This window comes from Tenrec ecaudatus, chromosome 16 (genome assembly GCF_050624435.1).
Source record: "Tenrec ecaudatus isolate mTenEca1 chromosome 16, mTenEca1.hap1, whole genome shotgun sequence".
Lineage (NCBI taxonomy): Eukaryota > Metazoa > Chordata > Mammalia > Afrosoricida > Tenrecidae > Tenrec > Tenrec ecaudatus.
The window spans coordinates 111,997,291-112,011,202 of NC_134545.1; the positions used below are offsets into that span (position 1 = coordinate 111,997,291).

The following is a 13,912-nucleotide window of genomic DNA, read 5'->3' on the forward strand; positions in this document are numbered from 1 at the left end:
GACCTGTCCCCAACCCTGCCTGCACACTGACACAGACCCACATAGCATTCCCACCCTCGTCACTCATGGCCGCCCACAGACACAGACCCACACCCCCGTGTCACACATACCACCAAAGACAAACCTCACACGCACGCAGACAGACCCACACAGACACACAGACCCAGCCAGCCACACAAACTGACACACAGAGTCATACATGCGGAGACACATAGGCCCCCCCCATGCTACACACACACACACACACACACACACACACTCCCAGGCTGGTCCCTCCCAGGGTGGGGGGCTGTGTGTGAAGAGCGGGGTCCTTCTCTTCAGCACCCCCTCTGAGAAGCCCATGATGCTGCTGAGGGCAACTCTGGAGAGCCTCCCAAAGGGGTACCCACATCACGCCCAGGGTGGTCACTGTGGGAGGGGCGCGCTTCAGTGCTAGGCAGGGCTGCAGGTGCTCAGGGTGAGTTCTCCCCTCCATGTGGGAGACTCAGGATGGGGCCCAGCCAGGGCCCCTCACACACAGCTCCCCGTCTGCCCATCGGGGCTGGCCACGAGGCTTCCAGAGGGCCTCCCAGACCAAGACAGGCCTGGCCACAGACTCACCAAAGACAGCCCATGGAAACCCGAAGGTCCTGTGGCCCCATCCACGAGGTCCAGGGCATGGGGGTTGGTTCGTTGTCCACTGGATCCAGATGCTGGTGCTATGCAGCAGAGACAAAGGCCTGCCCTTTGACCCTGAGAAGAGAGGCGTGATCCACAGGTGGCCTTGGGAAAAGGCCCTAGAGGCCAGGGGCCCTCTGGTTGGGCCTGTCCAGCACCAGGCCTGAGGGAGGGGCCATTCAGACAGAGGACACCCATCCGGGTCTTCACAGTGTGTTGCTTTGTATGTACATGTGTATGTACATGTGTGAGTATGTGTGTGTTTACATGTAAGTATGTGTGTGGATATGTGTGTGAACATGTGTGTGTGAATGTGTATATACATGTGTGGGTGTGGGTATGTGTGTGTGGAGTGTGTTCATTTGGGGTGTGTATGTGTATGTATGGGGGTATGTGTGTATGTATGTGTGTGTACATGTGTGTGTGTGAGTATGTGTGGATATGTGTGTGTGTGTGAAGTGTTGCATGTGGGATGTGTATGTGTGTGTGGTGGTTGTGTGAGTGTGTGAGTGTGAGTATAGGGGTGGAGGTGGGATAGGAATGGGGGTGGGGTGTGAAGGAATGGGGATGGGCTGTGGGGGGTGGACGGTGGTGTGTGGGAGAGTGGGTAGTGTGTGTGTGTGTGTGTGTGTGTCTTGGCGTGGAGGTGGGTGTCTGGAGGTGGGCATTTGTGGGCAGGGGTGTGGGGGTGCTGGTGGGATGCTTTATGTTGGCATGGGTATGTGGGGGGTGGTAGGGTGGACGTGGGTGTGTGGCTTCTTTACCTGTCACTGTGCTCTAGGGCCACTAGCGCTGAACCTTGTCAGAGGAAATGGTTCCCACTGAGGGGTCCTGAGGCCTCTGGGCCCAGAGCCCACTGTGCTGGCCAATGGTGGAGAGCGAGTGAGAGCTGAATGCAGGACCAGAGGGGGCCATTGGTTTTGGACGATCTGGGGAGGGGGTACATTTTTAAATGAGAGGACAGAGCCTCAGGACCTGGGGGCCGGGAGGGAGAGACTGGAGTGACCTGGGGTGACGTGGGTGGTCCCACAGACATTCTCCTCACTGCTGCGGGGTCTCGCCCATGTGCAGGAAGTTGGGTCTGTAGAACACATGAGCCTGACCCCAGGCCTCAGCTAGCCCGGCCCCCAGGAAGGTCCACTCACCACTCACCTTTGCAGCTCCAGGCCTATGTCCAGGATGGCGCCTGGCTGACCAGGCCGCCCCCTGCCTAAGGGAAGGTGATCTTGGGTAGAACAGAAGTGAGGGCCATGTGGGTGGTGGGGTGGAGGGCATTGAAACTGGTCACTGGGCAGCAGGGGGACAGCGGGCTTCTTTCTGCATCCCGGGCGGGCCTGGGTCTGCACTAATGCTCCCCTCCCCCAGCCAGTGGTGGTGGAGACGTTCTTTGGGTACGACGAAGAAGCGTCCCTGGAGTCGGACGGCTCCTCCATCTCTTACCAGACAGACAGAACGGATCAGACCCCGTGTACCCCTGATGACGACCTGGAGGAGGTGATGCCAGGGCCCTCTCAAGGGTGTGGGGATGTGGAGGTGTGGGGACATGAGGGCATGGGGTGTGGAGGCATGGGGGTGGGGAACAGGGCCCTGCTCTCTCTGAATGGGGCCTCTCTCTCCATGATGGACTGTGGACGGCACCATGTCACTTGGCTTGTTGTCCCCGAGAGGCTGCCCCTTCTGGCTGGAGGCCTCCATGCCAAGGCACAGGGTGAGCACCTAGGGGCTGGGGATTTCTTGACCTCTTCTCCTTGGATGCAGGCCGTGGCCAAGGAGGGGGCGGAGCTGCGCTTCCGGCAGCTCACCATGGAGTACCAGGCTCTGCAGCGCGCCTATGCCCTGCTGCAGGGGCAGGTCGGAGGGACGCTGGACGCTGAGCGAGAAGTTAAGGTCTACATGACTTCCACCCCATGACGCTTGGGCCACAGCCCTCCCCCCCACAGCCCAGCTTTGCAGGGTGCTCCCAGTGGATGGTGGGTGGCTGGGTGGCTGGCCGGGACCTTCTACCCCACTGGGGTTCCCTGGGAAAGACTGGGCCTTGTGCTCACCAGCTGGGGGCAGGGAGCTTAAGGAACGGAGGAGAAAAAAAGCCCAGAGACCGCCCCCCCCCCCGGGTCCTGCACAGTGATGGTCCCAGGCGGAGGAGCCATCGAGCGACCAGGCCGAGAGAGCCCTGTCCGTGTGTGTGTGTGTCTGTAGGAGTGCATGCGTGTGCATGCTTGTATGTGTACATGCATGGCCATGTGAGTGCAAGCATGTGTGTGTGTCCAAGTGCGTGTGTATGTGTATGTGTCTGAGTGCATGGGTATGTGTCTACATGTGACTGTGTTAGTGTATGCGTGGGTATCTATGTGTATAAGGATATCATACAATGTCTGGGGGGAGCATGGGTAGGTGTGTTTATGTGCATGCCTATGTATGGGCGTGTGTATACGTGAGTATGCACACACATGTGCATGAAAATGCATGTACATCTGTGTGAGTGTGTGGAGGGTACATTTACAAAAGGAACTGCTGAGAAATCATAGAAGAAGCCCCTCGTAGACCAAAATGAAGCGATAGTTTTTCCACAGGCCCCGCTCGGTCTCTGCGGGGCCACAGACAGTGTTTCCACCTATGACCCACCCGCTGAGCATCCTGTGCTCTTTGGTTCATAGCCCTCAAAGCAGTTCTGGTGTCCCCATCAATGGTCTTTGGGTTTGAGGGAAAGAAAGAAGTCTGAAGGGGCAAGATGAGGGCTGTCAGGTGGATGCAACAAGGGATCCCAGGGAATTCCCCCATGGGGCTGCCCTGGCTGCCCTTGAAGGATGAGCAGGTGCACTGGCATGATGGAGAAAATTACCCAGAGCAACTTGTGTCTTTCCCACCAAAGCAGGTTCCGTTTCCCAGAACCTCCTGTGCTTCTCCAATATCCTTTGAGAAAATCTGTCAAGATTACTCCTCAGGGGTCCCCCAAACCGCCACCATGACCTTCTGAACTGACATCTCCCCCACCTTAGAAGAACCTTGCTCTCTGGATTGTGGTAACCAATCCAAGACTTGTCCTTCGTCATGGCTAATTCCACACCACCATCGTCACTGGCCTTGATCTTGCTTCAGAGATAGATGGAAAGACCAGCTCTCTGGAGTCACTGATTTCCCAACGCTGAGGCAGGTTTTCGCTTAAAACGGAAAGCACGCAGCGTGTGAGACCCCAGTGTCAGCCTGTCTGGGAAGCGCACCATCTCCTTCCACCAGTTTCTGGACATCACCCAGTTTCTTCATGTGTCCAGGTTGACGGTCATCCCGCCCTTGGCTCATCTTTGAGGTCGTCCTGACCGTCCTCACGTGCCTGCTCCGGCTCATTCCTAGAAACCAGCTGTGCAGCCGCAATGGCTGGGAAGATTTACATTGAGCTTGGTTAGAAAGGTGCTGCTAGTCGTGACCTCAAAATAGATTTATCCATGACACAAAGTGCCACTTCTTGAAGACACCCAAGCAAGATGGAGACAGTGCGTTCCTGGGAGAGCTGTCTGCAGTGTGTGCCCATGTGCCAGTGTGTGTATGTAGACGCAGATGAATGCGAGTCTATGAGTGTGTGCATATATTTGTGTAAATGCACACACATGTACGAATTTGTGTCCATGTGAGTGTATGTGTATATATGCATATGAATATTTGTGTGAGTGGAGATGCATGAAAGTGTATACACGTGTGTGTGTACATGCATATGAATGTGTGTATGCTAGTATACATGTGCACAAGTACATGCATATTGATGAGTGTGTATATGAATATGTCTGTGTGTGAGTGGATATGCAAACAAGGGTATACACATGTCTATGAGTGTGTATATGTACACGCATATGGTATCTATATAAGTGTGACTGTGTTAGTATGGGTAAATTAGAGAAACAAATCCATAGAAACTCATATATATAAGAGAGAATTTTAGATAAAGGGTAAGCATACATTAAGAAACCATCCCAACCCAGTGCCGTCCAAGTCTGTAAGTCCAACATTAGCCCATATGTCCAACACTGATCTACAAAGTCCTCCTCTATCTCATAAAACACACACTATGCCGCCAACTGCAGGAGGAAAGCCGAGTCAGTGAACATGTAAGCATCTCAGCGCTGACAGGGGTCTTCACATGGCAGCTCCAGCACCTAGGGCTGCATCGGGATAGATCCAGGTGGCTTCTCCTCAGGGATGTCTCACAGGAAGTGAGCCTTGCCAGCTGAAGGTGGGAACTCACTAAGGCAGCTGCACCCTTGTCCGACCATCAGAAAGCAAGAGATCTGAGAAATAGAAAGGCGAGGCTCACTGAGCCATTTCTCTCTCCGCCCATCAATTAATCCCATATGTGTTCATCAGCCAGGTTGGCACAATAAACCTTAACTATCTCAGTGACTATAAGTATATATATGTGCAAGTGTGTATATACATGTCCATGTGAGTCTATCTATGTACATGCATGAATGTATATGTGTATAAGTATGTGCATGTCTCTGTATGAGTGTGTGTATATATGCATGCATATTAGTGTCTCTGTGTGTCTGTATATGGGTGTGTGTATATGTATATGCATATGAGTGCCTGTCTGTATGCATGTAAATGGGTGTGTATGAGTGTACCTGTGTGTGTGTACATGCATGAGTGCCTCTGTAAGTGTGTCTGTCTATGACTGTCTGAGCGTGCTGTGTGGGAGTGCACTATTAGCAGAAGCTGAGACGACCCCAGCTGCCCCACAGAGCTCTCAGCAGGGGTTTGGTGGCCTCACCTGTGGCCCGGTTTCACCTCACCACCATCTCTCGGGTGCAGAACAAGGGAGACCCCTTGCTACACACCAGCCCGGGGAAGCTTCTATGAGGCATCTCTCCTGAGGGGACTGCCCCCATCCCCGCCCCGTCCGTGAGTGTCTGTCTCCCCCGGCACACAGAGAGAGTTTGATGTCTCGCCTCCCGCCCTACAGACGCGTGAGCAGCTGCAGGCAGATGTGCAGCACGCGCAGGCACGGATCGAGGACCTGGAGAAGGCACTGGCTGAGCAGGGCCAGGTGAGGGTATGCAGAGGGGGCACCTTGGGCCCACTGCAAGGTGGGGGCTGCACACTGGGTCCATGTCACCATGAGCACTGGGCCCTGCCCACCTTAGACCGGACAGGACCGTGACTGTGTGGCCCTCCTGGACATGACCCCAGCAAATGGGGTGGTCTCAGCCCACCCAGGTCTGGGGGTCACACCTAGCCTCTCCTGACCTGGGGTCCCTAGGAGCCCCATGTCCAAGAGGGGTCAGTAACCAGGATGGCAGGTTTACCCTAGAGCCCCTTCCTCATCCCCCCACCCTCACCCAGTGGGGCCCTGACCCGCTGGGCATCGAGGCCCCAAGTGGCCCTGAGCAGGCTGGTGTGAGGCTCTGCTTCCCTTCTGCAGTGTGTTCCCTCTCCGTTCTGCTTCTAGGACATGAAATGGATCGAGGAGAAGCAAGCCCTGTACCGGAGGAACCAGGAATTGGTGGAGAAGGTTGGCCGGCCATGGGGGCCTGTGGGATCGGGCAGGGTCCATGTGTGCAGGCCAGTCTGAGGGAGCCAGCCAGTGACTGTGAGTGGGCCCACGCCCCTCTCAGCCTGGAAGGGGTCCCAGGCCTGGGGCTTGTGCTCAGCTCTGTCTCTGCCAGGGTCCTCACCTCTTGCTATTTGCTGGTGAGACGTCTTGGCTTGAAGAGTGGCCTTTGGAAGCCACCAGATCGTGGAACTAGAAAGCCTTCTGTGCCAGGGCTGTGCCTACCAGGACCTCGCAGTGACCTATGGCCTCAGGGGAGGCATCCCACAGTGCCTACCCCCACAGTGCCCACAGGCCCAGAGTCCACCCCCACCCCCACAGCGCCCACACCCTCATCATCCACATCCACAGTGTCCACCCCACTGGGGCCCAGCTTCCTCAGCAGGGCTCCTCAACACTGGACACTCTCACTTTCCCCAGTGGTGGCCTCAGCTGCTTCCCAGGGGGGGGGTCCCCAGCTTCTCTAGGGTGCAGTCAGGGAGGGCCAGAGTCCCTTCCACATCACCCCACCCTTCTAGAACCAGGCTGTCGGGGCACTGGGAGGAGCTGGGCCTCAAACCCTGGCCCAGGTAGACTGGCAGGGATGTGGCTTGTGGTCCCGGAGTCCCTGATGTGGAAGGGCTGGGAAGCAGCCGCCAGCTCAGAGGGCAGCTGGTGGTGAGCAGGGGCGGGCTCCAGGAGCCCAGCTGCCCACACCATGGGGGTCCTGTTCTGGGTCTGGCCAGAGGCCACCTACACACACATCCAGGGTCCCCGGTACTCAGTGCTTCCCGGAGCCTGTGCCCTGGTTCCCTAGAGGCTTAGGTCTGTCCCCCAGTAGCCTGACTGTCCCCTCCTTCTAAGGGGGCAGCCAGGACTGAGCCGCATGGCATCCTGGACCAGCCTCTGGCGTGGTGCGCTGCCACCACGGTCCTGCTTGAACAAAACCCTGCTTGGGACCGGCTGGAAGGATCCGGGCTGGGAGCTCCAGGGGGTTCCTGCCTTTGCCCTTAGTGGCTTCTCCTGCTCCCCACCCACTGCCAGCTCCTCTGGGCCACCCACCTCGGGTTTCAGGCTCCCTGCCCACACACTGGGCGGGGAATGGAGATGGCCAACCACCCCCTGGCCCCCCAACCCCCTACACATACCTGCACCACCCCACGGGACCCAGCAGGGACAGAGACTGCAGCGAGGGCTCTGCCCATGGCTCTGGGGCTGTCTGGCCCCTGCTGAGCCTGCGGCTCTCTGCTCCCAGATCAGGCAAATAGAGATGGAAGAGGCTCGGCTGAGACATGATGTGCAGGACGCCAAAGACCAGAACGAGCTGCTGGAATTCCGCATCCTGGAGCTGGAGGTGCTGCCCTGGGGGGCAGGCGGTGGCCCCTTACTGGGAGAAAACCGGGGCTGGGGGCCTGTGTCCCCTCCCTGGGGTGAGTCTGAGGATGTGATGCTGGCAGGGCTATGGGGCACGAGTCCCTCTGCCCCCTTCCCTGGGGGTGCTCTGGGGGAGGCCAGCATGGTCACTGTGTGTCCCCAGCAGTGCATGGCCAGACTCCTGGGGCCTCCTCTGCCTAAACCTAGCACTGATGAGATGCAGGGGTCAGGGGCTCAGCCACCTTCTCAGGGTCACACGGCCAGTAACAGCCCCAGGGTCCCCTACCTGTCACCCTACCCCCTAGTCAGGGACCCCAACTCCCCTAACACTTCTATAGGGGCTGAGCTCTCAGGAACTCCCACTGACCCCACACTAGGTGGCCACTCAGCCCAGCTCCCCAGAGAAGGAGATTGGGTAGCTGAGGTGCCAGCCTCTCTCTCCCCGACCCAGGAGAGAGAGAGGAAGTCACCAGCCATCAACTTCCACCACGTGCCATTTGTGGACGATGGGAGGAGCCCCCTGCAGGTGTACTGTGAGGCTGAGGGTGTCACGGTGAGGGCCGCCTTCCAGTCTCCCTCCCAGGGCCTCACCCACACCCACCCTTATCCTCACCACCCACTCACCCCCTCCCCAGTTGCTGGGGCACCCACCTCTTTTCCTGGACCTCTGTGCCACTCCCTGTCTTACCCACCTCACGGCCCAGTGTCCACCCCGCCCCCACCTCACCCCGCCTCCCATCCCCCCACTGCACCCCAGGACATTCTGGTGTCGGAGCTGATGAAGAAGCTGGACATTTTGGGGGATAACGCCGTAAGTGTACGTCGCTCTCCTGACTTGTGCATGCCCCGCCCCCGCTGCCTGCCCCGCACGCGCTGCCCTCAGGGTACCTCTTAGCCCACTGTCCACCGCACCCACGCCTTCCCTGTCACCCACCCCTTGCCGTGCCTCCCGCACCCTGCCCCTCTGACCCCTTCCCAGTATAGACACCTCACCGGCAGCTTTGCATGTGGTCACTCCAATGCCTCCCGCACTGGACGGTGACTGTGCCCGCAGACTCGCCTTTGTGGGTGCTGCAGGGTGGGCGCTGCTGCCCCCCTGACCCCACTTCCTCGGGTCTGGCCTTGGTCTATACATGTGGAAGTGGAGCTGGAGAAAGAGACCCCCACCTGAGGCCTCGTTTTGTCTGGACCTGAGATAGAAGCATGGCTCCCCTCTCTGTGCTCTCTGAACCCCCACCCCATATTGGAGGGACCTCCCTGCCTGACCTTACTTGGGGAGCAGCTAGGAGATGCTGGGGGTGCTCTCCAAGCCAGCTCCCAACCCATCCGGACAGAAGTGGGAGGCCCAACCCAAGGGGTGAGCCCAGGGTCCCACTCTGGGCGGAGCGAGGTAATCCCAGCACAGGTGGAAGCTGCTTGACTGTGGGCTCGGGGCTTCCCCTCCCCTGACTTGGGGGCAGGTGGGACCAAGAACCCACTGCCAGTTCTGACCAGGGCACAGCTCTGGCAGGTGGAGACGTGGGGCCCATAGCCTGGGGGAGCCTGCAACCAGGTTTGAGAACCCTGCTGGGGGCCAGAGGTCCTGCTTGTGAGACCCCACACCAGCAGGCCACCAGAGAGACCAGCCACTAGTAGTGACAGGAGAGGCTGCCCACTAGCTGGTGACAAAGACAGACTGGCCACAGGTGGCTTCACGGCTCAGATCCCCCCAGTGACAGGGACAGGCCACAGCTCATCCATGGCAGGACAGACCAATGCCCCTGCCCCCTGGCTGCACTGGGCTCTGCTGGTTTCTGCAGTGGTGAGCCCAGACTGCCAGTGACCTGCAGCCATAGGGCAGGGGCCAGGACCATGCACCCACACAGCGTGAGAGTGTGAGGGACAAGCCGGGGCTGCAGGACCCTGCACCTAGGACACAGCCTGGGACAGGGAGGGAGGACCTGGGGGCTGCAGTGGGGTACCGAGGAAGCTGCCATCTGATTGGCTGCCTCTGCTTTGGGGCAGAATCTGACCAATGAGGAGCAGGTGGTGGTCATCCAAGCGCGGACTGTGCTGACTTTGGCAGAAAAGGTAATGGTGGCCATGGGATGGAGGCTGTGTGGCCTCTGGGTCGGGCTGTCTGGGGAGGGTGGCTCCAGCACAGGGCCCTGACCTCACCTCCCAACCCTGGGAGATCTGCCCCTGCCCAACCTAGACCTGGACCTGGGCCAATGAGCTGCCCTGCCCTCCCCTGACAGCTCCCAGCACTGTTGCCCTCCTGGTCGCCACCCCCACCCCCCGCCCCCAGCTTAGGACCAGCTGGTTGGCCACAGGCAGGGTCACTTCTAAGGGCTGGCCAGCAAGAAGTGGGGAGGGGAGCAGACTGGGCAGGGGCATGTGGCCTCAGGGAAACAGCCCAAGCCATGTTCCCTAGCAGAACCAGGCAGGTCCACCTGAACTCCAAGTCAGCACCACCCTCTGGGGACGGAAGAGGCTTCTTAGGCATGGGGGGTGGGCAGAGAAGGCCAGGCTCATCTGTCCTCACTGGGATGGAAGGCAGGCCAGCAGGGGCCTTTGAGGACACCCAGGGGCCCTGTGACACGCCACTTCTGTTACACCAGTGGCTCCAGCAGATTGAAGAGACCGAACTGGCCCTGCAGCAGAAGATGGTCGACTTGGAGAATGAAAAGGTCTGTGGAGTCGGTGTCCTCACGTCCCCGGCACTGACCACAACTGGTCCCTGCCCCCACATCCCCAGCACTGACATGGCTGATCCCCACTCCCATGTCCCCAGCATTGACCACGGCCAGTCCCTTCCCCCACACCCCAGCACTGACCATGGCTGGTCCCTGCCCTCACGTCCCCGGCACTGACCACGGCTGGTCCCTGCCCTCACATCCCTGGCACTGACCATGGCCAGTCCCTTCCCCCACATCCTCAGCACTGACCACAGCTGGTCCCTGCCCTCACTTCCCCACACTGACCATGGCTGGTCCCTGCCCTCACATCCCCGGCACTGACCATGGCTGGTCCCCACTCCCATGTCCCCGGCACTGACCATGCCCGGTCCCTTCCCCCACGTCCCCATCACTGACTGAGGCCGGTTCCTGCTCCCCTGTCCCTGGCACTGACCAAGGTTCCCTGGTCCCAGGAGCTGTTCAGTAAGCAAAAGGGCTACCTGGATGAGGAGCTGGACTTCCGAAAGCAGTCCCTGGACCAGGCTCATAAGGTAAGTGTCATGCCCTTTCCTGCAGCCGCCTTGTGCCCCAGGTGCACTGCAGGCATCTCAAGGCCAGGGCTCTGCAGGCCAGGTGCACCGAGAGGAAGGCCAGTCCACCTGCCCCATCCTGTTCGTTAAGTCGTTGCTGATGATTCAGGAGGCCTGCTGGTGGCGCCGTGTGGGGATTGGGTGGTGGGCTGCTAACCATGGGGGGCCTTGGAGGCGGCTGCCCCAGTGAAGGTTCGCAGTCTGGGAAGTCTTCCAGGGAGGTTGGTGGCAGAATCCGCCCTGAGGGGCATGTCCGCTCTCGGTTATATTGAAGAGTTCGCCTTGTCCTTGGACAATTGGGCTCTACGTGGGGCTGGGGAGGGGACCCTGGGGTGGCAGCAGGCTCTGTTACCCCTGCTCTTCGTGGGGAGTGGTGAGAAGGGTCGCAGGGTTGACCTTCCTTCCAGAAGGGGGTCACCAGGCCTTTCTTCCAAGTGTGCCCCAGGGTGGACTTGACCTTCCAGCCTCTCTCTTGGTTGAACTGTCCACACCACTCAGCACAAGAGGGGGTCTGTGAAATGGGGGTGCATGCAGCTCAGGGCTCCTATGGGGTCCCCTCCTGTGTGTGTGTCTGAGAGAGGTAGGTCAGATTAGCATCTCAGCCTCGAGTCTAAGGGAAGCCCTTGTGATGCCGATTTAAGCCCCACTTCCTCGGCTTACCTTGAAGCTTACCTTGAGCTGGAAGAAGTGGCCTTTGGTGTGGGCACTTGAGCAGGTCCTGTCAGCTTTGGGGAGCATATTTTTGGCTGTCACCGCCAACGACATCAAAGGTGTCCTCCCTGTTCCTAAGCTTCCTGATCTCTGCGTCTGAGTCCAGGGGTGCCCATGCTGAAATGGTACTTGTCCGCCCGAGAAGGTGTATCCTGAGTCCGTAGCCTCATAGACTGTCCAATAAGGAGGGGAGAGCTGGGGTGCTCCCAGCCAGCTGCTGAGTCCGGGCAGTGCAGAGAAATGTGGACAGCGAGCAGGCTGTACGTCCTCCCAGTCCACCCAGAAACACCTGGGAAGAGAAGTCTGGTCACCCGCTGCTGAACCACCAGCTTCTGAAGACCCCACAGAGCTGGAAGTCAGCTGGTTGGGTTAGGGGTGCCCACTGCAGTGCTGCTGTAGGGGCTGCTGCGTCTGGACTGGATGTGGGGGCAGCAGCATCAGGAGTGAGCCACTCTGTCTGGCCTGCTTTGTTCCCAAGTCACTATGATTTCCACGCCCACCCCACCCCCCACCCACCCCATCCACCCAGCCATGTTCAGGTCCACATGCCCACTCCAGCTACAGACTAGCTCGTTCCTACAGCCATGGACAGCTCAGTCCACCCTTCATCCAAGCGGTACGGTGCCACCCTGAGCTGGCACCCTGAGCTGGGTCTTGTCTGTACCCACTCCTTCCTGCTGGCCCCTCCACCTCCCCTGGGTCTTCTCCTGGTGGGAGTCTGCAGGCCCCTGTCCACACTGCCAGTCAGCTTCCCAGCGTCTCATGAGGCATGCGATACAGTGCCTGCACCTTCATCCCCCCACCCCCCACATAGGAGATGGTGAGATGCATGACTTGACCTTGTTCATTGTCCCTGGAGGGCGTGCGGGGTGATGGGTGATGACACTGAGGCTCTGGGAAGCAGGGTAGGCTATGGCAGAGGATCACCCCTGCTGGGGTGTGGGAGTGGACTGGCCAGCTGGGCAGCTCCTCTCCCTGTGGGTCTCAAACCAGCCTTTGAGGAAGGTCAAAGGGACCTGGCTTTGGCTCGGCTCTGCCACCACCCTCAGACACCCCACCCCACTCTACCCTCTCTGGTCGCCTCTTGTGCCCATCAGGAGTCTCCGCCGGCCACGCTTTCCCTGGGGCCTGGTCAGAAGGGCAGAGGTCACCCTGCACGCCCTCCAGTTTGGGGCTCTGGATGCGCTGTGGTTGCAGCGGGGAGGGGCTAGGTGCTGCCTCCTCAGGCACCCCTGGCGCCTAGGGGACTGCGGTCTGGGGGATGGGCTGGGACTGATGGTCCCCATACCACCCGCCCAGCACATCCTGGAGCTGGAAGCCATGCTGTACGACGCCTTGCAGCAGGAGGCTGGGGCCAAGGTGTGCGAACTGCTGTCCGAGGGAGAGCGGGAGAAGCTCAAGGTCGCCGTGGAGCAGTGGAAGCGGCAGGTCATGAGCGAGCTTCGAGAGCGCGATACCCAGATCCTGCGGGAGCGCATGGAGCTGCTGCAGCTGGCACAGCAGGTGCACATGCGGGTGGGAGCAGTGGGGCTGGGGAGTGGGGGTGGGGGAGACCTCATAGAGGGGACAAGGCCAGCTAGGTGCCTGGTCAGAGCCAAGCAGCTCCCTCGACTAAGACCTCAAATGAGGACCATCAACTTGTCAGCTCAAACCGCTAGTTACTGAAGCTCACAAATAGTTCAATGTGTTCGCATATGCCCAGAGGGCTGGCCAGCCATAGAGGGCTGCCCCCAGCTCCTGTGATTGCTAGTCCCCTCCGGTGCTGTCAGGGGCCCTTGCGGCCACTCTTGGTCTGCCAACTGGACTGTGTTCAAAGCTCAGCCTCCTGCATGGCCCCTGCAGGGTGTCAGCATATACACGGATCATTCACATTTAAGTGGTCTTGCACTTACACCAAAATAAAGGTCAGGGGCCCAAACACAGGTGAGTCCTCTGGGGCTGGGGCTCTGTGGCCGGTCTGCTGCCTTCCTCTGGTCCCATAGTCACAAAGGGGCCAGCAGGCTCGGTACCAACCTCAGAGCCTGGAGGCTCTGGAGGCTCCTGACACCATCTCTTCCCAAAGCTTATCTACATTCCCATGTTTGGAGCAAGACAGAATGTGGCCAGAGGGAGGAGCCAGAGCCTTTCCTCTCTCCCAGTGCACAAGAGAGAACCCTGAAAGACTGCTTGCTTGCTTATTAACAAAATTGATAAACCACTAACAAATACAACAAAGGAAAAGGAGGAGAAAAAGCAAATATTATGAACAATAAATTAAATGGTGACATCACAACATAACCAACTGAAATACAAAAGATAAGTATATAATCATATGAAAAACTGCCCTCCAACAAATTTGAAAACCTAGAAGAAATGGATAAATTTCAAGAAACGTACTATACATTTTAACACAGGGTGATCTAGAA

At 58.6% G+C, this 13,912-nt stretch overlaps 1 protein-coding gene across 4 annotated transcripts in view; it reads left to right on the plus strand.

Annotated features, from left to right (window-relative positions):
* The window catches only part of JAKMIP3 (Janus kinase and microtubule interacting protein 3), a 66,102-nt gene that overhangs the window by 38,630 nt on the left and 13,560 nt on the right, over positions 1-13,912 (plus strand). For 2 of the 4 annotated variants that reach the window (XM_075534127.1, XM_075534129.1), the window contains 11 exons: positions 2,023-2,151; positions 2,416-2,544; positions 5,609-5,692; positions 6,095-6,157; positions 7,431-7,529; positions 8,001-8,102; positions 8,307-8,366; positions 9,554-9,619; positions 10,150-10,218; positions 10,680-10,757; positions 12,807-13,010. In XM_075534127.1, coding sequence (XP_075390242.1) covers positions 2,023-2,151; positions 2,416-2,544; positions 5,609-5,692; positions 6,095-6,157; positions 7,431-7,529; positions 8,001-8,102; positions 8,307-8,366; positions 9,554-9,619; positions 10,150-10,218; positions 10,680-10,757; positions 12,807-13,010 — 1,083 coding nt within the window. The remainder of the gene's footprint in view (positions 1-2,022; positions 2,152-2,415; positions 2,545-5,608; positions 5,693-6,094; positions 6,158-7,430; positions 7,530-8,000; positions 8,103-8,306; positions 8,367-9,553; positions 9,620-10,149; positions 10,219-10,679; positions 10,758-12,806; positions 13,011-13,912) is intronic. The other 2 variants (XM_075534128.1, XM_075534130.1) reach the window with 1 other exon arrangement.